This window comes from Oryzias latipes, chromosome 13 (assembly GCF_053564925.1).
Source record: "Oryzias latipes strain Hd-rR chromosome 13, Olatipes_Hd-rR_3.1".
Taxonomy (NCBI): domain Eukaryota; kingdom Metazoa; phylum Chordata; class Actinopteri; order Beloniformes; family Adrianichthyidae; genus Oryzias; species Oryzias latipes.
The window spans coordinates 28,485,453-28,511,426 of NC_136249.1; the positions used below are offsets into that span (position 1 = coordinate 28,485,453).

At 41.3% G+C, this 25,974-nt stretch overlaps 1 protein-coding gene across 1 annotated transcript in view; it reads right to left on the reverse strand.

Moving 5' to 3' along the window:
* LOC101175097 (protocadherin-16) overlaps positions 1-25,974 on the reverse strand; it is a 96,941-nt gene that overhangs the window by 16,646 nt on the left and 54,321 nt on the right. The window contains exons 3-8 of the mRNA XM_023961582.2: positions 4,371-4,559; positions 3,468-3,699; positions 3,148-3,384; positions 1,913-2,941; positions 502-689; positions 311-407 (exon numbers count right to left, since the gene is read on the reverse strand). Of these exons, the coding sequence (XP_023817350.1) occupies positions 311-407; positions 502-689; positions 1,913-2,941; positions 3,148-3,384; positions 3,468-3,699; positions 4,371-4,559 (1,972 nt within the window). The remainder of the gene's footprint in view (positions 1-310; positions 408-501; positions 690-1,912; positions 2,942-3,147; positions 3,385-3,467; positions 3,700-4,370; positions 4,560-25,974) is intronic.

A 25,974-nucleotide genomic window follows, 5' to 3' on the forward strand; every position in this document is an offset into this window, starting at 1 on the left:
GGATGGATGAATGGATGTGTGTATGGATAGATTGATGGATGGATGGATGGATGGATGGATGGATGGATGGACGGATGGATAGATGGATGAATGGATGTGTGTATGGATAGATTGGTGGATGGATGGATGAGAAAAAAAAGTTTGACTTTTTGTGGCAATAAAAAGCAGCTCTCTGTGATCTCTTTTTTTTTTTTTACAAAAGACAAAATTAAAAAGGAAACAATTTCAAACAATTTATAGTTCATGCACCATTCTATTATCAGTGATATTACACAGATATTACTTGATTTTCTCCTTATGGAGGACATACCTGACAAAGAGTAGAAGACAGTGCCATTCTCTCCTTCATCAGGGTCTTTAGCTTGGAGTGTGCCTAACAAAACCCCAGGAGACTGACCTTCTGTTACCTTCAGAAAAACCAACACACATATAGATGTTACAAAAATAACATGATCTTTATTTTTGTGGACATTTTTACTCCCAGACTTGCATAATGAATACCTGTATAATGATGGATTTCCCTGGTTGGCCGTGAATGAAAGTGGGGTCATTGTCGTTGTCATCTAGGACAGTAATGAAGACCGTCCCTGTCGCAGTACGAGAGGGTGAACCTCCGTCGTGTACAACCACCGCCAGCTGGTGGCTTGACTGTTGCTCTCTGTCAAGAGTCATCCTTGTGCTGATTTCACCTGCAGAGTGAAATCAGCGATGAGTTTATGCAGGGACACTCGTCCAATAGAATGCTAATGAGAGACTTAACAGCCAGCAGACTTTGATCAATGAAACACAACTAAGAGACACACATGGTGTGCATATTCATATATTCATATCCACACATTTTCACACACTCCCAGTCATCAAGAAAAGGATTTGGGGGTCTTACAGATGCTGCAGCGATTCATAATCACAGCCAGAAACGGATCACAAAGCATAGAAAGAACCTCCACCTGAAGCTTCGACAGGCTAATTAGAGCCCAGCTCCAAGCAGGGCAATTGTCACCATCATTTATCTCATTTATGACAGAGAGGAAGAGGAAAATTTATCTCTCTAAAGTTTAGAGAGATAAATTTTCCTCTTCCTCTCTTTCAAGGTTTAGACTCTAAACCTTGAAAGTTGACTTAATAGTATTTTTCTAAATATTAACAAGTAGTTAGATTAACATTTTATTTAATGGAAAAACTTCAGCCATAGAATTTTCTAACTTGCAAAAAAATCTATAAATTCTGTCGGAGTAGATTGAGCCAGATACCAAGCTATAGCCCATGATCTTTCTTAATGACCCAATCTGATAACAATTGTGTTAACATGTTCTTGTGGCATTTTCTGATGATGGCGGAGATATATAATAAAATTTAGGCTTAATATTGCATTTCTGAATACTCAAAAAGTTGTGAATTGGTAGCAGATGAAAAAATCCTGTTGGAGTGACAAAGCCATAAGCTTCCTGCTCTGCTACATTCTGATTCTTGCAGACAAATGTTTTCCTTGTTTGAGCCTGCATCTGGCTCAAAACTGTATGACTGGACAGCTCCATTGCTTTCCATTTTTGTTGGACTGCTGAAGTAAGGTTGAGACTGTGAGAGGCTTTAAGCTAGCGTTAGAGAGTGCAACAGATGGATGACGGGAGGTAGGGGCGGGCTTGCTCTGCACCAACAGTCCTGGCCACACTTCAGAAGGGAATTTCCAATGAATTGTTGTTTCTCCACAGAAATTATGTCCTATAAAGTGTTTCTTTTTTATTTGTATTTCAACGAAAAACGTCATAATCATTATTAAAAGACCAGTGGGAACGTTTATAGGATAAACCAAAAGATGATCGCAGTGGGACTTAAAGTGATCAGGCATGAACTCTTCTCCACTTAGGTCGCTATTTCCAATTTCGGTAACCATCAGGATTTTTTTCCTACTAACCTGTGTGGGTGTTTATCTGGAAGTGGCGGTTGGGATGAAGGAAGGAGTAACTGAGGCGTCCGTTAGGACCACTGTCTCTGTCTTTGGCCAGGACGTGGCCAAATCCTGTGCCTGCCGGTAGGTTCTCTCTGACAGCCATGAAAATCCTCTCCTGCGTGAAACGAGGTGAGTTGTCGTTCTCATCAGTCACCGATATCCGCACTGTGGCACTGCCTGTCTTCCTTAAATGTCCATGACCTACACTGGCCAGCACTGTTAGCAAATACATGTCCTTCACTTCTCTGTCCAGGGTGCTCTTTACAAACAGCCAGCCACTGTCAGATGCAATTCCAAATGCTCCAGCATCTCCATCTGGACGCAGGTGATATGTCAGAGGAATCAGGAGACCTGAGCCTGGAATGTCCCTGCTTAACGCTCTCACTTGCAGGAAGCGTGTGTTCATTGGTGTTCCTTCTTTTAGGTCTACGCAGTAATTTAAGGTATCAAAAACTGGTCCTTGGTTGTTTTCTGCTTGGATGTGAACCACCAGCATGAGAGTGGAACTCAGCTGTGGTACTCCGCTGTCCTTTGCGATCACCTGAAGGTCATAACGTGGGGTAGTTTCGTAGCACAGGCTCCCCACCAATCGAATTTCTCCACTATTACGGTCTATGCTGAAGACCTTCTGGAGTCCGATTGGAAAGGAAAGATCAAAACTTAGTTCCTCGTTGACTCCAGAATCTTTATCTTCAGCTTGAACACGATACACGACTGTACCCATTTCCGTGTGCTCTGGAAGCAGCAGGGACTCTGATGATGAGGGCAAAAATACAGGCGGGTTGTCATTGACGTCTGCAATATTGATGTGGACTCGGGTTTGGCCGAAAACCGGGGGACTGCCACTTCGAGCTTGTAGGTCCAGATTAAGAGACGCTTGAGATTCATGATCAAGGGGCAGACTGGTCCTTAAAGCTCCAGTGTCAGGGTCGACAGTGAAATACCCAGTGGGGTCCCCAGAGCTGATTGCATAAGAAATGTCTCTGGAAATGCCTGGAAAGTGGGAAAGAAGGCAAAAATGAGAAAAAAATCACTGGGAGTCCCTTACTTAAATTTTTCATGCAATTTTTATGATCCAATTTCAACTTTTTGCTCTCGAACTTTCTTGTGTTTAGAAAAAAGGGCCCTATTTCTCATTAAAATGCTGGTAGAGAATGCATTACAACCCAAAAAAACCAAATTTTTGTCATTGTACCCACCTGTTTTACTGCTTGCCTGAACGGTGCCTACCATTGTCCCCCGCAGGGCATCTTCTGATACAGTGAAGTGGTATTGAGTTTGCTCAAAGACAGGTGGTGCAACCAGCCCTGCTACTATGCTTATGTTAACCTTTGCATTGACTAAGGCAAACAGACCGCCGCCATCTTGAGCAGACACGACAATGGGAATGACCGAGTTGGCTTTACCATAGATTGACCGAGACAGAGAGATGACGCCTATAAAAAGAATAGGACAAAAATATATTTAAGTCATTTAGTATTCTGGTTTTTAATGTAAAACAATTATTAATTTTACCAACCTGTGTCTTTATTGAGAGTAAAATACGGGGAGTCTCCTCCAGGCACTGTTTTATATGTGATTCTACCATTCTCCCCTAGGTCAGGGTCATAGGCCATCACTTTGGCGACATACGTCCCTGGGGCGCTCTGTGTGCTCAAGTTAACAGCATAGCCGAGTGGGTAGAAGGCGGGTCGATTATCGTTTATGTCCTCCAGATCTACCCTCACATAGGCTTCAGAGCTTAATCCACCCTGAAGAGGAAACAAAAGGCTCTTTTGTTAACACCTTCACATAGTTATGACCAGAAAAAACCCATCGGAAAGCAGGATTTGGGCTGTGTTATTACTGCAAGTACAACATATTAATGGTGGAAGTAAAAACGCAGTTAAAATTTCAATGTATTGCCTTTAAAATCTGGTCCCAGCAGGTTTGTTCAAGAGTGCAGATTGATAGTTTCCCTTGAGAAAGAGCAATATGCCATGACCTGTGTAGGATGAGGACGCTTGCAGCAACTTCAAGATCTTTCATAGGGTTTTCATTTGCAGTGAATACAGTGCCGGCTTTTCATTTGGACCAGGTGGCAAAAAGTAGGGGGGCAGCAGTCCAGCTTGTTAAAATATCACTGCCTGACAGTTGAGGTATTTCTCCATCTGATTGCTTTAACATGCCCACTGTAGTTTTCTTTTTATTTTGAACCTTTTATTCTTAAAGTATTTTTTGGCAGGCTGTGAACAGGATGGTTGAGAAAGTCTACCTACCATGGAGAGCAATTCAAACTTTTTAACTTGGCTGCTCAGATCGGTTTCTATGCCGTTTCTCTTTCCTCTCTGTCAGTAGGAAAACCGTGGCTGCTGTGTTTATGGGATTAAACTGTGGCTCAGTGGATTCATATTAAGCATGATTTTAAATATTGATGACTTACCCCATCCACCGCCATAACAGTAAAGTCGAAACTGTCTGGCCCTTGATCCCTGTCTAGGACGGCATTAGTGCAGATCTGGCCAGTTTCTTTGCCAATAGTGAACTGAGAGGAAATGGCAATGTTACTGCCAGAGGCAAGGGAGTATGTTACCGACCCAAAGGTGCCCCCGTCTGCATCCACCGCAGTCACCTATAAGCAAAAAAAACAAACATCAGACTTGAAAATTTCATTCTGTACACTAAATGAGTTGAAAAAGCTATTTATTGATGTAGATTTGAGTAATATGAGCATCATGGCCATCACAAATTGTAAGAAAAGCATCACTCATGCTTTGAAAGCATCGTTAGACCCATTCTTTGTTGTTTATCTGAGCCAGAACATGAGCCAAGCAGGCCTGTTGGCAGAGAAAGCCTGCAAGGCAAACAAGGAGGTTGGCAGGATAGAGGGTGATTTCTCCAGGCTCTGGGAGGGATGCCAACAGGAAATACAGCCTGGTCTCAGAAGGACAGTGACGGGGGTTGCTGGACGATTGTAGGAAACCTCACTCACACCCAGCATTGCTCATAATTTTTTTAAATGTTAAGTTATGTGCATGGCGTGGTTATGATAACAATGCATATTGACAGTGAGGCAGAACTGTTAAAGCTATCAGTCAAAGAGTTCTCTTAATTACAGTTGGGTCTCCCAAGACAGCGCAAAGCAAACAGACCAATCAGATCTGGCCCCTGTGCATCAGCGGCATAATTGCAAGCAAGTGTTGGTCATAGATCGCAGACTACAGGAGGGTTAAACCTCACGTGTTGATTGGAATTTTTCCTCCTTCCACGTTTTATAAATGGAGCATTTCAACAAAAACACTAATTGGAAGAAATGCTCTGGTGCTCCAACTCTAAGCAGCAGGTAGACTGCTCTGCACAAGACAGGACACTCATCAGGAACCCGGCCAAGAAAAACACGGAAAGCCAAACATTTCATCAAACGCTGACTTTTTTTTTTTAAGATGGCATCAGCGCAACTGTGAAAAGTTGGAAATCATTCACAGAAGGTGATGAGTTTGGCTATGGCCATTCAGCCTCCATCCCCCTTCCTGTGCAGATGGCAGATGAGGGACACAGCAGAAAGCATGGCCCAGACTCTTGAACGTAACTCCTGCAGGAGGGCGAGTGGTTTGCTGGAGCGAGAGTTGTGAAGCTGGCAGAGACGCTAGCCAGAGAAAAGAATAATAAACCACATGAGGAAAGAGGAAACCAAGAGCATTTTATTCTAGTTGTGCTGCTTACTGTAATGTTTTATCATTTTGTGGAGCACCTTGGACTTTCTGTGTGTGTTGCTAATATCTACATTGTCGCCTAATTTTAAGCTGGGAATAAGCATTGACAACATATGACAACAAACAAGAAATGTAAATAAAGGAAACAAGAATTTTTCAAAACAAACTACCAAAAAGTCATCTTCATTTAAGATTTTTTTTTTGTTAAGATTTAAAGAAGGTGCTAAATGTTAGGCTACGTTCACACAGGGTATGCAACATGGGTTCAAGAACACACTAAACACGGGTTCTTGAATGCACTTTGCTTGGGAGTTCATTTACTACACACTACACAGCGTATTATATAGTGAGTTTGCCATTTTGTAGTGCTGTCCAAATCTACAATTCCAAAATAAATTGCCATAGAAATTTCCCAGAAGTCTCTGCAAAAAACCAGTGTGCATCAATGCCCAATCGATTGGAAAACATAGACCACAATTCAATGTGTTTGAACAATTTTTGTTAAAAGAAAGGTATTTAAATGTATTTTTTTTAATAAACCATCCAGGTTTTTGTCATCAGAATACACTGGTTCGTAAACTTATCGTATTTATTAGGTTTTAATTCTGTGAAATCGGTGATGTCCTATTTGCTTTTTTTTTTTTTAAAAAGCAGTGGTGTTGAACTGCTTTTAAAATCCAGGGTAATAAATAGTCCTGCACTATAGTTTTTTTGTAGTTAAAAGTTAGTTGAAGTGGATGCTATCCATGCATCACTTCTAAATTTGAGTCCCTGATTGGTCACAGTTCAACTTGGTTTAACTTTTAATGTATGTTCAAAGGCTGCTGGATTTAAAGTAGAGCTCAAAAATTATCTTAAAAATGTGTGTAGCTACACATAAACACATGTTTTGAACCCAGAAGCCCAATACATCTATTTAAGTGTGTTTACATAGGCTTTTCTTTAAAAGTGGTTGCTTGAACACACGTTGCTATTTGAGGAGGCTCATCCTGCTCTGTTTAGGCCTAAATATTGTTCACCTTTCGGCATTTCCCCTTTCCGCCACAGCGATCCAGCTTTCACTGATTTGCACAGGTGGTTTGGCAGAGATTTTTACCCTGAATGCCCTAAATCCTCTGTGAAAATGTACCCACATGGTACATTCCACTTACACATAAAATAAAATAAAAATAGAAACACAAAGATTAGAAAAAAAGGCAAAAAACTATTATACTTTTATAGAACTTTAAGCTCTCTATTACAATTTAGTTACAAGGAATGACTTTGATGCTTTCCATTGGAACAATTATGCTTCCTCACTGTGTTTCATTTGAAAATTCGCACAGAATATGTTCGATAAATCAAGATTGCATGACATTAAACCGCATAATCACATTTTCATAAACTACCAGTACAATGTTGAAGCTGTTCTTAAAAAATCAGCTCTGAATTCCACAGACACTGAAACTTTTGTTTTCATTTATTTGGGGGAAACGTAACATATTAGCTGGAACAAAGAAAAATCTGTCTGTCTGGGGGACTAATCTTGTCAGTTATACAAACAAAATGTTTTTATGACTAAACAGTGAAATGAGTAAAGCAATTAGAAAAACCACAAATCAAGTGAGATAAAGACAACCTAACATAGTCTAGATGTTCGTACCAAACACATAAAAAGAGAAAATAAGACAACTTCCACTTTTACTCAAACAGAAGTGCTTATTTATGTCTTTCTCAGAGTTTTTTTTTCTTGCATTTTCATTCCATTTGTAATCACTGCTTGTGCAACATGCAGAGAATATTTTAGTGGTTCATCATAGATGACACATGCACTCTGTAAACTTTAATATATCAGGAAATGGAAGGGTAATATTTGACACTCCTTACATAAAGAGGAATTTCCTGTACAGAAAGATATCACCCTTTTTCATATCAATCTTCATATTTAAATTCATAGTCTGTTTATCTAATATTTCCTTCTTAGTGTGTGCAGTTTAAGGAACTTTATGGTCAACTATAGATCAAACTTTCAGAAGTAAGAACAAACCTAACTCATCTGCTGCAAGAAGACGTATTCTCGCTGCAATTCCTTGGTAAAGAAATGCAGTCCAATTGCTGTTTGACACTTCATATCTGAGAGTGAGGTACGATTGGAGCCGTCTTATCAGCAGGAGAAACCCAATGTTTGGCAGAATGCTCAGTAAAACAAGCAAGAAAAAAATGCAAAGATAACTGGGGCACTTTGTGGTTCCTGCATCAGATTTCAGGAGCCTTTTGGAGAAAACGTTCTGACTGACTGACTGAAGATGATTCACAGTTGTGGAAACGCCTGTATATGTTTATGTAATGTGCCAAAAGTGAATGATGATCCGAAAACGTCTGGATGCTTTTAGTTCTGCTCAATTAAATATCGTTACTTTGTGGTCTGAGAAAAAGGCAGTTGTGATACAGAACAGGGCAACAATTGTGGTGATTTTTCCATATTAATTTTGGAGGACGAGACATTGAGACGCACTTCGTATGATAGACCCAGTGGCCTTTTCGTTAAAACATCAGATATGTTATTGTAACCGTATTTGCTCAAGCTACTGCTTCTTTCACAACTATCACTGTGCAGCCTCCCCAAAAAAGTCTTTGGAAACAGGCAGAATAAAAACACCATGATGCAAAACTAAAATCACTGCAGCCAACAAGGGGGTTAAATGAGGGCAACATAGTTTTTAATCATCTTCCCTGTATTTTGGAGTGCCCAGTTAAACAATTCTTTCTCATGCAGTTCTCACTGAAACTAGCCAATCAGGGCCATGCCAGGGCCAATCCAAACTGGCCACAAATGATGGAGTGTGCATGTAAATGTTTGCCAACTGGGAAATGATCACACACATCAATCAAATTTGGTTTGCACATGTTTTGGAATGCAACTTAGATGCATCAGCAAAGACACAAACAGTAAGGACAAAGCTTCGCATTTCAGTTTCCTTTTGCTTGAGTTAAAAAAAAGCACGAGAATGAATTTTTCCTGTGGTCTGATTGTATCAGACCCTAAATATTATTGTGTTCTTGTTGCAAATCGACCATTTTCAAGTAATTTTGTGTTTGTTGCTACTGTGACTCTTGCTCTGGTTAAACAAAATGCAACACTTGGGCATGGAAACATTTTTTTTTTTACTGGGAGGCATTTGAACTGAAATTTATGACTTCTTTGTTTAATTTCATCAGATATTTATATATGTACTGGAAAAAGAAGTGACGTCGATTTAATAAACTGCTCCCTAGAGGGGTATTGTGCGTGTCTTCTCAAAGGCTCGTTGATTTAGGAAACCTCAATGACATTAATAATAAAGAGGGCTAAATGCATCCAACGTGGTTGTTGTAGTAACTATATGATGAGTAACTTACACTTTCATGACGGGGTTTTATACAGCTGTCAGTGTTTTTTTTAATGGCAGTGATTTGATGCATCATGTTAAAGATTGATGAAATGACACGGATCATTAGAGCAGTTGCAGCAAGGAGGAAAGCGTAGGTTCAAAGAAAACACAGCAAGTGGGTGAGCTGCAGAAATCTGGACTGAAAGACGCTTTGAGCTTTCGCAGCTGCTGTGAAGCACACGGCCCTCTCCCTCTATTGTCCTGGCATCAGTTCAGAGGAAAGCAGGGATGAGGAAAACAAGGTGAAGACCCCCTCGAGGCCTCTTTCTGTACTTGCTAAGACGGCAGACATGCAGGTCAGCGACTCGGTGACATGTCCACCACCGCACGAAAGACAGAAAGAGACCACATCAGGCTGGTGGAAGGAAGGAGCCCACACACTGTTGATGAGCGCATCAAAATGACACACATTTGACACACAGATTGCAATGTGTGGATTTAGAGCAAACATATGGAAGAGACTAATTTTTTTAGTCAAGGAAATAACCTTAAAGCATATGAGACTATTTGATATTAGTTCCCTGTAAAAGCAGACGTCAAACGGTTTGTCCCACACGGACACATCTGATATTTAAAATCATGGCTATTTTGAAGTTTACAGCTATAGATATGCATTATGTATTCAGTAGACATTGATTCAAAGAACTCTATTGGACATTGATGCCATTCATTCATTCATTCATTCATTCATTCATTCATTCATTCATTCATTCATTCATTCATTCATTCATTCATTCATTCATTCAATAAACAGAAAAGAGTAAAAACAATCGGGCATGACTCAATTTAAAAACAGGTTTTCAGCAGGTTTCAGAATAATTAACTCAAGACATTTATAAGAAAAAACAGAACAATCATCCATTCAAGAACCATTCAAGTAGAAACAGCATGAAGGGAAGTTAGAAGCAACGTCAGTGGTTGCAGCAGTATCTGTCTTTCAAATAAAGTATAGAGGCTTTTTTAAAACTTCTTAGTGATGTTACAGTCCTAATGGCTTGTGGAAGTTCATTCTAGGTTTTAGTGAACAAAAAAGGAGGATTTCTGTTTGTAGGAGTTCCTAAAAGTACCCCAATAGACACCTAAATTACCTAACTATTAAATGGCTACAAGTAGATGTGTGGGAGACTTCTATATTTCAGAACACTATTGGTAGACCCATAATAGTGTAACAAAATTGAGTTTACTGATTCATCTACAAAAGATGTATAAGTCTTCTAATAGACATCTTGTGCCTGGTGGGGTGGTGCATGCTTCGTCAATGTGCAATAAAATGTAATTGCTTGTGCACAAAGTGTGCGCACACAACATACATTTGCTTTAAAAAATGCAAAGACATAACCCCAATGGTTTGGCAGTTAATGCAAGCAGTTAAAAAAAGTATTTTGTCTATTTTTTTTTTTTTTTGAGTTTGACAAATGTAAGATTGTGTTTTTAAATAAACGGTTTATATGGAGGCCAAGGGTAATCAAAAACACTAGCATGTACCCCAGAAGGCCATTAATATTCATGGAGCCAGAAGATAGCCAGAAGACACCTTCTCACATGTGTGTGCTGAGGAAGGCAAAAATGTTGACCTTTAACAAAGTGGAGATGGCCACACATCGGACAAACACACAGTGGTTTGTCTCTACTCTTGTAAAGAAACGGGTGTTTTTGGTTCAGAGTAAGGGTGCTTATATCATCTCATAGGGAAATGTTTTTGATAACTAGATATAGTTATCGCTTTCCTCGTTGAGCTACCAGCTGGACAGCTTCAATATTGCTCCCCATTTTTGTTGCACCACTGATGTTAGGTTGAGTGTGTGAGGGGCTATAAACTAGTTGGAGAGAATGGAAACGGAAAGCTCTCAGTTATGGGTGATGGGAAGTGGGGAGGGGGTTGATCTGCACCAATGTCCCGCCCACAACTCAGATGCGAATTTCCAAGGAACTACTGCCACTCTGCAGAAAGTATGTCCCAAAGTTTTAAACTTTGCAAACAGCACTACCATAATTCCACCGTGAACGCTTTTGAAACAGATCAAAAATGATCAGAGTGGAACTTTAAAGGAAAGTTCATTGTTTTGTCCTCAGGTTCTTGATGTAGATTTAGTCAGTTTGTCAAGAGCACGAACCAAATATTCTAAATAAACGAGACAAAGAAATGTTGATCCCTGAAAAAAATACTGCTTTTTCCTTTTTAGCCATGTAGTCACTGTCATTAACGTGAAGAGCGAGCTTCAACGGCAGAAGGTTAAATGTTTCAAAGTCTAAAAATCTGGCAGAAAACAGGAAGGAGGAACCATGGCAGACAGGGATTTAAATAAAGAGGCTTGATGGTTAATAGCAAGAAATAGACTTTTGATTGCTTTATTTTTTTTGTCAACTTCACTTATGGAATTAAGCTTATACTAATGTGTGCATATACAGTATCCAGATAGTCTTTCAACATGAAAGCTGGTAGGTGGCCTGTGTTTCTTAAAACTTTCATTAGAGTTTAAGACTTTCCTGTAGTTGAAGCATCTGGTTCTCATCTGAACCAGGCATCTGGAAACAATTAAGCAGCAAACCATTTAACCAGAGAAGGATTCTAAAAAAGCCTAATGAACGGAGAAGAGAGATATATGGCAGTGAAATAAAAAAAAGTTATTTCTAGACTGAATGAAATAGAAAAGGCACTTGTGTAAAATAATCCTGTTGCTTTCAAAACAGCTGGACTGGCCATTCTGTAAGGATCAGTTTGACACATGGCTGTAATCATCAACAAACATCAAGCTGACAATTTTATGGAAAGTTTGCCATCTTGTAAAACAAGATCAAATTACCATGAAGAAATTATAATTCCACATAAAATCTGGATAATTTCATACTGTCTAGTTGTAATCTATACTTCTTGTAACCTATTTTAGCTAAATCATTTCCAAATGCCGTATTTTTTTAGACTACAAGTTGCTCCAGAGTATAAAGCTACGTTAACACTGGCCTCGGCAATGCACATTCAAGTGGTCTGTTGTCAATGTGCCTATATGCGCAGTTTGGGCTTCTGCGTTCAAAAGTCTTGCGTTTACAACGTTTTTAAGTCAGTTCTTGTGCTCTATGTACAAAATTGAATCCACGTTGACGGTTAAACTTGTTGAACTTTTACTCGAATTTGGTAGTGTCATATGGATGGAGTCCCCTGTAAAATCCCCCTCCAATGGAAATCAAGTTTTTTGAGTTTTTAACTTTTTTTTTAAATGAAAGTGAACAAACGTAATAAAAAAGAATTTCATTTTTGCATTTCTGAGTATTTCTCCTTTTAAAAAGTTGTCAAACTGTCACAAAAACACATGGTTTGAATCAATGAGCTGTTGTGAGGTCACAACACCCAAGAGCGTCAGCGCAAGCTCCCTGATCTGCCCCGTCCGGCGCGCACAGGCTTAGGTGCGGGAGAAGAGAAGATCGCATGTTACTACATTGGCCGCACATATTATAAGCGCGTCCAAGGCTGGATTTTGTTGTTGGACGTACATCTTTAAAATTAAACAAAGTTAAAGTCCCAAATGTGTTCTCCGCATTTGTGTTCTCTCTCTGACCGAGTTTGAAGGCTTGCTGTCCCGCATTAACCAGAGAGGGTGAAAATCTCTTATTGCCTCGATGAAAATAAGAACAATATAAAGTTCAGCAGGCCCGAGCAGGCTGGCTGCCCATCCCGCTAAGCACGTTCTTGAATGTGCGTGCGCTCATTGAGCCTCAAGCTGCATTCATACCGAACGCGAGTCGTGTGTCCGGGCGTCGACTTTCACTGTTAGGTTGATGTACAGTTGCTATCAAAGCTGCTGCACTGTGATTTGAGTGTCGGCCGTGTTGAGAGTTCAAAAATCTGACCTTTGTGTGTAGTGACTCGATCAGTAAGTGGAGTACAAATCCAACATGAAGGATCGATCTGATCGTTCTCGTTCACAACTTCCATCCATCCATTTTTTAACCCACTATATTCCTTCAAGGGTAATAGGGTTACAGAAGCCTATTTGGTTATTGTTGGGCGAAGGGTTTCTATTTGGTGAAAAGCCATCAAATTAATACATTTTTTACTATAATCCAGTCTATACCAGTTAATTACATATCATCCAGTAGTGATCTGAGTTTTTATAGCCTATTTTAGCAATATAAATTCCAACAAACCAATTTAGTAAGACACAACAACAGAACCGGAACTACAACAAATGTAAAATGACCAACACTGATTGCACATTTTAAATCAAATTATGACTTGAAATAATAAAGAAGCAATGCAACTATAAGCTTTTTTCTAATAAGAGTCACTAGAAGATATCTGCATGAGTGTAAATGTTAGCAGTGAAAAGCCCACCTGCCAAACACACTGCTCAACATCTGAAACACTTCTGCCAAGCATTTTGCACACAGTCTCAGTTCTTTTACAGGTTTTATATCAGATAAAAAGATAAAAATGACACAAACTATAGCCGTCTGTGCTCTATCTTATGCTAGTCTAAAAGAGTCACGAAATAAAGCTTGATGGATGTTTCATCCTAAACTGCTGAGTATACGCTATTTTTAAAGGTAATACTTTTCCCCCGTCATGTTTTTGTTTTTTTAACAGAGCAAATTTTTTTAAGTCAGTGGTATTTAAAATGTTAAAAATGTTTAACTTCTGTAAGGCCTGAAGAATCTGACTTTCCCTGAGAACTACAGAATCACTCACTGAAGCATTGGTGCAGTGACCTCTCGTGAACCCAAAGTTTGGTCTGTGAGATGAGCCAATGTTCGACACCTGTGTGAGGATTCACTCACAACACTACAGGGAAGTGACCTTGCATCCGACATCCACAGCGGTAGCCAGGTCAGACTCTGTTTTGGCCCTGGTTCAGCCACTCATGCCTTCCGCAGCATCCAATAGCAGCTCTGATCGGCTGAGGCAGACCAGGCAGCAGATCTCTGGTTTGAGTAGGTGGGAGGGGGACGCTAATCTGAACCATGCAGGAGCACTGATGTGGGTTAGGCAAGTGCTACAGCGGCCAATGGTGGGTGGGAGAATGCCCACTGGGCCCACCATTCACACACAAAGTGCAGATGCAGAACCAGATAGGAGCTGGTTACCACATATCCACGAGCCAGATTAAAGAGATAGATAGCTCTTTATTACTTGGAGATTGACTGTTTTTTTTTGCACCACATCATGCAGTACAGTGATCAAAATGTCTTTTGATAAGATTTGTGATCACAAAGATGAGTTCAGAGTCCTATAAATTAGGTTATCAAGATAAAAAGAAACTGGGCTGCATGGTGGCATAGTGGTTAGCACTCTTATAGAGCGGGAAGTCGAGAGTGCTTTCCCGCTGTGGTTCTAATCCCAGTAGGAAGGTGCTAGTTCTAATCCCAGCTGGGACCTTTCTGTGTCAGAGTGTGCATGTTTTCCTCGTGCATGTTTGGGTTATCCCGGGGCACTCCGGCTTCCTCCCACAGTCCAAAAACCTGTTTCGTAGTAGGGTAATTGAAGATCTCTAGTGTGAATGTGTGAGTAGCTGCTTCTCCATTACACGTACTGTATGTGCAAAACTTTATAAAAATTCTAGAAATGTTTAAAAACACAATTTTGCAATTACATGGATTCCATTAAATCATAAAATGTGAAAAAAACACAAACCAACTCATGCAATAAGTCACTTTTAAAAACATGGTGACAGATCTGAACAATACTTTGATTTCCAGCAGATATATTTAAAATTAGCTCGTCATCATCTATTAAAGGAGACCTCTTGTGGCGCCTGCTGTGCATTGCCCAAGGCAGTCAGTTCCTACCAAGAAGCGCATTGCCATTCAGTTGTTGGTCACTTGACTTATTTGATTCGAAAAAAGTGTTTCCATTACAGTTCTGTAAAATATGTCAATTTCGATACGCCCTAAAAAAACACCTACTTCAAGCGCAATTTTATTTTCGATAATCCAAGTTTTTTCTAAATTCTCGTGTTTCCATTAGGCAAGATTATTATCGCAAATCCAATTGCGCAATTTTAGAGTCAATGGAAAGACTTCGGCAACCGCATGATCCCAAAAGGGATACACGCTCCTCCACTAGCTTATAGCCCAGGGGTCGGGAACCCATGGCCACATCTGGCTCGCAGACACATTTTTAATTATAAAAAAAAATAAAAGTTTCATTTGACCAGTCTTTCTAGGGCGCGATGCGATACCAGTTTGTAACGGCCTGAAACAAGCTATTGCCGTCCTGGCAGATGTGCGCTACCGTCTTTGAGAAGGAGCCGAAGGAAAAGGGGAGGGGTAGTGGGCGCAGGCAGCAAGGTGAAGCGGCGCACTGATTAGAACACGCTGCCCGTCACATACCACACACTGCAGCGTGTGAGTAGTGCTGTGCTGACAATGTTTGGCTCTACGTATGCATGTGCGCAGTCTTTCTCACATTTAAAGACCAACCTATGATCACGTTTCTAAACACCTGCATGAAGCTTAAACTCACCACGTATCAACCAGACTAGACCATCAGCAAAACCACCACGCAGCACCAGAAGTCGCATTAATGGTAAGAAATACTCATCATTTATTAGCAACAGCACAACGTGGTGTCCCTTTCCCACTCTGAGGTACGGAAACTTAATCTCTTTCAAGGTTCTTTATTTTGGTTACTGCAGGCTGTAACCAACGCCGTACAACTTATTTAGCAACTCTTGAATCTTGAATCGCAGAGAGCGCTCTCCTCAATTTTTTATTCCCCCGCTGACGCACCAGCCCTCCTATTTCCCTTATTCGGCCCATAGCTGAATCCTTTCGGTCTAAACTACCCAACGATAGGCTGAGCGACAGAACTGAGGGCAAACCAGCATCTCTGCTTGATGCGTTCAATGAACTCCGGAACTTAGAACGCGACCCAACAGTCACCCAGTCCAACTCAGTCCGCTACAATGACAATGTTATTAAAAAGAATTCACAGACTTATTGTACTTTAAAAGTGTTGAAATTACATAAAATGCACACGATCACTTGTATTTTTAGTTTTAAACATATTGTATGGCCTTCACGAAATGACATTTAAAAATATGTGGTGTTCATGACTCTCTCAGCCACAACGGTTCCTGACCGCTGTTATAGCCCTTCACAACCTCAACCAAATATTTGGGCAATATTGGAGCCATCCAGCCGTAAAGTTTCCAGCCAGATGCCAACTCAGACAAGGAAAACAGAGACGTACATGGATCTAGTCGTCTACAAGTAGATTCATCAGAATGGAGCAGAGCCGGGAGGTTGCAGCTTGGTGTTTTATGTTCTGCGCTACAGCTAAAAGCTTTTTACAACAGATTTTTTAAATCTGCTTCAGATTAACAATTTGATCAAATAAATACCCAGGAATGCAGTTTTAAGCTAAAATTGGCTTTATATACTGTATGTCCTCCATCATGAGAAAAATGCCACAAAACATGTTAAAATCATCAAAAACACAATTTTTATCAGAGTGGGTCTTTAAACCAAAATGTGTTTGCACAAAACAGTCAGTTTTGGGTCATATCTTAAGCATGGAAAATTGACTTTATAAACATGTACTAGAAAAAATCATTTGTATGTGTTGGATTTATTTCTTTTTTTTCAAGGAAAATGTTGCGCTGACAGTTAGAAAAACGTGTTTTTTTTTTTTTTTTTGTTGTTTTTTTTTTAACTTGTCCTGTCCAACAGCTGGGCAGACAGACGAGAGCTGAGGGCCTCTTGTGTTGGACATATTTTGCTTTAACAAGAGGGGTTATTAATCTTCTGACAAACCAAAGGTATGTCTGAATAAACCCCTTTTGTAATTGAGGCCAAACTTTATTAATTTCAATCATGTCTGAAAATCTTTGGTGTTGGACCGGACGGAAAAGGAAAGAGGGGAAGAAGAGAGAGGGACGTTAGAGAGAGGGGGGGGTAGGGGGTGATAATAGGAGGGGAAGGGGGATAAGACCATGAAGCAGCATACAGCAACAAGTTTACTGGTTGTTAATCATTATGGTAAGGTTCAAATGCAGTACAAAAAGGGCGGGGCCCGTCCACACACACACTCAAATGTTATAAACACACCTGCTAGCTGCAAAAATGTCCACCTGTCGACATGTACACAAAACAGATAGTGTTCACACACGCATACTTATGCCTTAAAACCAACTAGTGTGAAATATTTCAGTCATTCAGTCATGCAAGCTATTAGTGCAAAGGTGAGCTAACACCAGTGCTCAGGTGAGGTTTTATGTTCTTCTAAAATGGATGGTGGAACGTGAAAAGAAGGAGGGAGAGTGCCCAGCCATCCCCACCCCAAGACCCCCACCGCAGCAGCAGTGGCAGCCGGAATCCCCCCAACGCCACAGGGAACCGGCAGGGAACAACCGCCGCCCGGGCGACCAAGCCCGCCACCCAGGCCAGGGCCAGCAGGGCCGCCGCAAGGCCCCCAGAGCCAGAGGCCAGGGAAGCACGGAGGGAAAGAGAGCGCCGCCCCAGCCCAACCAGGAGAGCAGCCCCCCCGCCGCGCCGGGAGAACCCAACGCAGAGCCCCACCGGAGAAGGACGCCCACAGCCCCAAACGAGCACCCCACCACCACCCAGGAGTTCCGGGCATCCCCCCGCCCCAACCCCAGGTACGAGCCAGGACCCCCCAAGGGAGACCCGCTCCGCACTCCAGGCAGCCATCCGCCCGGCCCACGGTTGGTCCAGGGAGGAGCGAGGCAGGGGGCCCGCCGCCCCCGCCCAGGAGGGGGGAACCCCGGGGAAAAAAAGAGGGCCCACAAGGGGTGTTATAAATATGGCCCGACCAGGCTCGGCCTCAGTTGGAAATTTGGCGGGGCCCAGCACTCAGGAGCAAGGACCAGAACCCACCCCCCAGGGACCAGACACCCCCGGCTCAGATGTAATGTGAACTCCCCCACCGCGCGGAGAGAGCACCGCCGGGCCCAGGAAGCCGGCACCCCGGGGACACGGCCGCCGTTGCAAAGGGGCCCGCACCCCCCACCAGGGAAGAGGCAGGGGACAGATGGACCCAGGTCCCACCTTCCTTACAAAATGTGTGTGCGTGTATGTGTGTTTGAGATGGTGTGTGTGTGCATGTGTGTGTGTTTATGTTGGGATGTATATATTGAGGGGGGAGGGGTGTGTGTACTAAGGGGGGTGCAGTTAAAATTGGCGGGTAGGGCACTAAGGGGACATCTCCTGATTACTCACAGTGACGTCCCCTCACCCTCCCCACCAAGGGGCCCTAAATGTCTAAGGTGCGGTTAAAATTGGCGGGTAGGGTGCTAGGAGGACATCCGCTGCTTGCTGGCAGTGATGTCCAAGCACCCCCCCTACCAAGGGCCCTACATGTCTAAGGTGCAAATAAAACCGAAAGAGGGGGGGCCCACTCCATATGGCAACCATAGGAGGGGGGCCACTGCCTAGTAAACCCCCCCCCCAAGGCTCATCGCAGGCTAAGCCCCCCACCCCCTCACCCTATTATGAGGTTATATGAGGAAGGGGGTAAGTTGGGGACAGCTGATAGACTGTCCCCCGGTGGTCAAACAGCTGTCCCCCGCCCCCCCCCAGCAAGGGGGCCAGGCCCACCCAGCCCAGGGGCCCCACCCCCGGAGGCGCCGACACCCCAGGCCCAGCACCACCCCCCCCACACAGAGAGAGAGGAGCCAGAAAGCGCCGCCCCCCCCCCCCCCCCCCGGAGCAAGCCCCGGTCCCCACCCCCAAACGCCGGCCCTAAAAGAGCTCTGGTCAGGCCTCGACGGGACCGAGGCAGCCAACCGGCCGGGGAAACCGCCGATGGCCTCAGCGGAGACCCCGACCCGTCAACCCCCCCTGCCCCGAAAAACGTGTTTTTTTTTGTTTTTTGTTTTTTTAGAAAAACGTGTTTACGGACAATCATGGGGCCATGGTCTTTTGTTGCTGGAAAATAGTAATTAAAACGGACAGTGACAGAGTACTGTGCATTTGCTTTTTGTTAAGTTTAGACTCACAGTCTCACAAATTTACACCGACCCAGAAAATTTGCATCAAGCAAAACACAAAGATTTCTAATGCTTTAACATTGCATTCAATTTTTTTTAGATTGGATTTTTGCGAAGTACCAAAAATAACTTAAAATATTCACTTTGATCAGTAGTAATTTAATAAACACAAATTACAGGAAATCTGTTTTCCCTTTTTTTTTTTCAAACACTGGCTCAACTTCATGGCATTTCCTCTATTTATAACTTTTTCTGGCAGCATCTACGATGACGTTACCCTGGGTTTATTACTCACTCTTCCATGTGGCACAGTTGCTTTATTCAATGTTTGCTTGGAAAAGAAATAAATTCATCCATCAGCCAAATATACCAGCAAACATACTAACCCAGTTTATCCATTACTTAAACTTGCCCTGTCACAAAGATTTAACTACTATATCATTTATTAACTACAACTATGTTTGTCTCCAGAAAACAGATCAATTCAGTTTTATGAAGCTGCCTGTCATGTAAATCAGCCATGAAATAGGCTGTTTTCTGGCACAGTGAGGAATTTCATCATCCATGTAAACATCCAAGCATTTTAGTGTAAGCATACTGATTAAAAAGAAATGACTACATCCCAGCTCTCACAGTCAGAACCTCTCAGACACTGCTGCACAGCACCACTTGCATGGTGACAAAATCGGTTCTGGGAGGAGACAATTTAATCGCTGTTCAGAGTTGCTGTCTGAGGAGTAAGAAAGTGGGCAAAAAAGGAGGGATTGAAGAACGGCCAAGGGCAAAAGGGTGATGAGGGACTACTGGAAGTAAACAGTCACTCTGTGACTAAATGAGAAACTCTGCAAACAAACCAAGAGTGATCAGGCTGAGTGTTGGACTAAACCGGCTTTCATAGTATTATAGAACTGAAAGTCCTAGAATCTTGCACTTTTCTCTTTCTTTTTATGTATTTTTAAGCACACCCATACGGCTTCACACCTTTACTTGAACTTTACTAAAAATCAAACAATTTTATTCGTTATAGGTTTCCAGCAAGTCTAGATAGCACTTTTCAGAGCATTCTGACCTTAAATTCTCTTCTAAAATTGTAACGGTTTCAGTTTCTTTTCTTTTGTGTTTGGTTCTTTGTTGATTCTGTAAAGGTTTGAGTTGACTTCCTGTTTTATTTTGTAGAGTTTCCTGTTTTGTTGTAGTAGTGAGATTTACCTTGGGTCCCCATCTGTCCTGATTGTGTTCACCTGTGTCTCGTCTGTCTGTGTGTTGTCTTTCCCTTCCTCCTGTGCTGGTCCATAGTTTGATGTTATGCTGTTCCCCTGTCTCTGTGTAGCTCTGATGTCTCCCCTTTTGAGTAATTTGAGTTTAGAGTATTATAGCCTGCTTAAGCAGTGGTTTTTGGTTTTGTAGTTTTGTTTATTAAAGCCCCCGTTCCCCTGCAACTTCCTGCCTCCTCTTCTCTGCGCCTGGGTGCTTTCCTCAATCTCTCGTCATAACAAAAATGGCATTTAAACCATTGACTGTATGTCAACTATGAAAAATTACTTTAAGTCAATGCAGTCGCCATTTTTTTCTCGATATGGATGTCGCCGTGTTGGAGCCAGATGATTCAAATCGGTCTGAGTCATATGGGAAACTATCCCACCAATCAGAAGGAGACTTAATTTAAGTTCACACCCCTATCACTGGATAGCGGGCTTTGGAGAATCTGTCAATCAAATATTTTGAATATTGAATGTGGGAGCCAGCAGGCACCTATTAAGGCATCTGACTGGCTAGTTTATAACTTAAATAACTTGTAATAAAGAAAAAAATATCATGAACAAAATTTAGGATTAACAAGAACATGTTAAAAAAAGGTACAAGAGCAATAATGGTTATTCTCACAAATATAATGACTGAGTAATAGCTGTTTATTTCTCAATAGAAGTCTATGGTTTTTAGGCTTCTTGGTACCAGCAGGTACCAGGGGCGACGAGTCACTCAGTCCAGTTTCTCATATACAGTCAATAATTAAAAAAATATGATCAGTCAAAAAAAACATTTCATAAAATAAAACAAAACCAAAAGTTCTTATAATAATTTTTGAATACATAATATTAATAAATGCAGTAAATAAATAAAGTATTATTTTAGTATCGGGGGTATATATGACTTGAACCTTTGGTCCCATTTTTTTCCTTAAATATTTGCCTCGATCAGAGTTGATAGGGTTGTGTAGAGCAGTGTTTTTCAACCTTTTTTGAGCCACGGCACACTTTAACCTTGACAAAAATCCCGCGGCACACCAGCATCCAAACATTTAAAAAAAGGAGAAACTCATAGTCTGTATTGATCTACAGCCTTTCCGCAATCTCAGATATATTTTTGTGATAATTGTGGCAGAAAAAGCTGGAAGTTGCAGCTGTTTTTTCTAAAAGATGTAATAAAAGTTAAGTTAAAAGATTTAAAAACTGTTTTATGTGTGTTCGTTGTCGTCTCAAGACGTTTAACAAGGACGACTCATTGTACGCTGAGACACTGTCACTTTAACCCAATGCATCATGGGAGATGTAGTGCAAACAGCCGCAGACAGACTCTCTTCTCTGAGCTACATTGTTTTGTTCACTTTTTCCATGGTCTGATACCGGATTGTGTGGAAAGCTACACCGCTAAAGACGAACTTTAGCTGGTATTTTTGTTGGAACTGAGCGACTTTATGAGCAGAATCAGAACAAAGAAGTGAAGACTTTAACCACTTCTGATTGGTCAGACTGACGTGTGATTAAGCCTCCAAGAATGATTGTTAGAGACAGTTAAAGGGGCGGGACCTTTCCGAAAACAGCTGTAGCTGCAGCTAAATCTCGGTACTGTTATTCTTATCAAAATGTCTTTAATAGAATTAAATAAACACAAAGAAAAAAGTATTTTGCGAACTTTCATATTCCTAACTACTCAGTATTTTATCAGGGCCTGTTTGGATGAATAAAGAGCTGATATCCTGGAGAGATGGTAAATGGTTTAAGATCATTTAATGAGGGCAATTTCCCACGGCACACCTGACCATCTCCCAGGGCACACTAGTGTGCCGCGGCACACAGGTCGAAAAACACTGGTGTAGAGAGTATGAACTATTGTACAGTGTTGCATGAGGAATGTGCAATAAATCAAAGTCTTCTGCAGAAAGTCTGGAGGTGCTACAGGAATTTCTGAGCATGCCGGCCCATTGGCTTCCTTGCCATCTGCTAAACAATATTTCACATAGCTATAACAGAATTTTGTAGCCCTGCATAAATAAATGGCATCAGCTGACTCAGAAGCGCCCAGAAAATATCCTGATAAACTGAGAAAGATAATCACAGAGAATAATTATCATCCAGATGAATGAATGATGTATGAAACCGGCCTCTTCTGGAAGAAATCAGGCTGCTGCCGGACTGACCCGTGCCAGACACTCAAATCGCGCTGCAGGACCTCTTGCATTTAACTGATAAAGGAGGCGCTCCTGGTTTTAAGGCACAGTGACACTCCTAATTTGCGTTAATAAGTACGTCTATTCCTCTGAATAAAAAAAAACAACTCTTTATGTTGAGCAATATTCCAATGTTCTTTATTAAATGTTTTACAAAGCATCCTGTTTCAGAAGGGTTTTTAATGAGTAAGAATCAGTAACGGGCATTCTTCGGTTGCAGGCGGTGGGGGGTGGTTCTCTGAATTCGTGGATTCTGCCTATTGGCGGGTGTCTCTGGTCCCTAAACTCTTTGAATAGAGGTGGAATACTGTACATAGTTTGTGCAAAAATGCAATAATTTGAGGTGTAAATTGGTAAAACTTGTGATAGCAGTAATACATTTTCTTAGAAATGTGTTTCTGTTCTCACTGTTTGAATCTGTTTCTTTGGTTTCACCAAGTCGCAAAACTTTCACGTCAACACTGATTCACACTGAGTGAACGGAGGATCGTCCACTGATTACCAGATGAGTGCAGACAGACACAAATGAAAAATATTCTGTAATTTTCCAGTTTCCTGCCAGGCTAGCTACAAACAACAGCTGTTGTACTGGTGGCATGCCATCATTACAAATGTTTCCTCAATTTAATTTTGCTGGAAAAGTAAAAACTATAATGGGATTTTCCATATTTACACTTGCAGATTTTCCAGTTGCGTAACACATGGATTCTTCTTAACTACTACAGATTATTTTCTGATTAATTACGGTATTATTTTTTATGTTGTTTCAGGTAAATTCTAAGTTTCTACTGCTATAAGCAAGCTTCATTTCCTGTCTCCGATATTTATTTGGCCCTCAGTAAAATATTTAGATGATGGAGTAATTATATTTTTTCTTGTATACATGTTCTATCCCCGTCTTCATGTGATTCATTTCAAACAATCTTCTCTGAGTATACATAAGGTAGTCCGTCAGTACTCGAGTTGTTTCTCGACGTGGACGAGACTTCTTCAGTAAACACGTCCTCCACAAGTTCGTGCAAGCTCTTGAGAGGAGGCACACACACAGATGTACACACATGCAAGTCCAAATCAAACATGTCCGTCTACTCAGAAGGTAAAAAATGGCTTTGGTTCACACAGCACAAAGGAGCAGAAAGACCTACACACCTCAGTTTCACCTCAAACACAACTCAAAGGGAACTGACAAGCCAAGATCTGCTCCGTGATTACATTTCCTACTTTATGTTAAGCAGTGGGACTTTCTCAAGACGATGTTGTTATCATCGTGTGTCTGGAGATACACTTCAGTTTTTAATTACTTTTCCAGCTGTGCAGGGGCATGTCTTATGTTCGCAGTCAGAGGGAGCTTTCCACTGCATCAGTAACATCAAATGACAGCTCTAACCTCCATATCTGAGTGTTTTCTTCATTTTCAGAGCTGTCAGAGCACAAAATTAAAGGCTCGCAACAACAAAATCCCACATTGAAATAGATCACCATTTACGACATTGACAATCTTTTAATTTAAGTTTTCATCAAAACGATGAACAAAAACAAGATGGAAAAAAGAGCAAAGACATGCAGCTGTTGGCTGGAAAACACTTTTCTGTTGCTGCAAGCTTCACAGATACTTTCCAGGAGACATCTGGAAAAATTTTGCTCAAAGCAGAGCAGCAGACAAAATAAATAAAAATAGTTTTTTTTATTGTTTTTTTGAGAACACTGGTCTCTATGTGAACATTGCTTTTATATTTATCGTTTAATAACAAGTACATTCAAACCTCTTTGTTAATCTTATGACAGAAATCTGGTAACACCCCAAATAACAGTGTGGTCTGATTTTAAGGATGCACTCCTTTCATAGCATTATAGTGGTTAATTTGGCTTGTTATGTGCCAGGAAAGTACACCCAGTCTACAATCAGCTGTCATTGTACCCCACTGGAGTTTATGCTTAATAAAACTCTTGAAAAACTCAACAGGTCGGTTTGACCCACTTCCTCATTGCCTGAAGAAGTGATGACTTGCTCCCTTCCTCCCAAAAATTCTTTGATTTACCTCACTCTGGATTGAATCCTTTCACGCAAAATTTGCACAAAGAAATGGGCAACAGAATTTCAATGCAGAAGAAGTATTCAACCACTGCCTTTCTCCGGTTGGGTTGGGTTGCCCCCATTGCCATGTAAAAAATCAAACGTGTCTTTGAAGTCGTAACTGATTTTATGCCATCACAGGATGTGGTTGAAAGGAAACTTTTCCTGCGCTTTATAGCCTAGAAAAATGAGGCAATATTTCGAAGGCTCCAATGGAGAGACCATCAGCAAAGCCAGGGCAACACGTTTTTTGCTATTATCTATTGAACAGGCAATTTATTGTTTTTGTGCTGACTTGTTTTCTCTCTTGATTTATATTACAGATGGAAAGCCAACCTATTACAGAAAAATCTGAACTTCCATGTGCAAACTATAGTAAAAAATAGATGTGCATCCACGGGGGGCAAAGTTGTTTGTGCATGTGGCGTTTTGAAATGTAAAACTCTCATCTGCCTACGCAGACACCCTAAATACTGAAATTCTGAGACTTAGATTTTTCTAAACTTTAACAACTTTTAAGACTTGACAACCTACAAAAGGGTGACTCAGAATGGATCTGTATTACAATGTCTGTCCATCATTGTCCAAAACAGATCCATATAGGTACTGGCTGGACAAAGATGTTGTTTGGTCTGGCCAGTTAAAACCCATCTTATGCCTTAGTCACAACTACCCTTAGAGGAGGCGGTCTGCCGCAGATCCTAGACGATTTGGTGATTCTTTAAGGTGAAAATCTTTATGCACAATTTTTTTCTATGGGTATGCTGCGAGCAACAGGTCATAATGAACAGTCAAACAATACCTAAGTAACAAAGAAGTAGGCGAGACGCATTATGTGTCACATAGAATTTTCCTTTTTTTCAAGCCCCCGAAATCTGTGCACTGCACAAGGGGGGCCGCTGTCCAAGTGATAAGTGTGATCTCCATGCTTGCAGCTTGACTGTTAGAAATTAGGAAAATAGACAATCAGAGCGTCCTACCAACATCCTACAGGCACTTGTACATTACATACACACGCAAGGGGCCAGTGTGCGCAACTAGTATTGTACAAGAAGTACTGTAAACAAATATGAATAAAGAATGTATGTTGATTTGAATAATCCCAGTGGATACGTGCTGTACCAAAAGACCATTTTTTCTTGACTTTTTCATTTGTTTAAAGCCATCTTACATTTGAAGCTAACAGAAATAGCATGATGTTCCCGTCTGCAGAAGGTCTTGTTGGTGTTAACGTTCGCCTAAGGCCGATTGATTACCAGGCCTGTAACACACCTGTGAATCCCATTAAAGTCTTATATCTGTGTGTCTTTGGTAAATTGTATTTAGCCAACACCAGACGCTCTGCGTAAAACCTTCTGCTTACTCATCAACTTGAGCTTAATTCGATGACGTTTTACTGAGGACAGTCCCAACTGCGCACAAACAGAATGCTGTCTTTCAGTTAGATTCCATGCAATT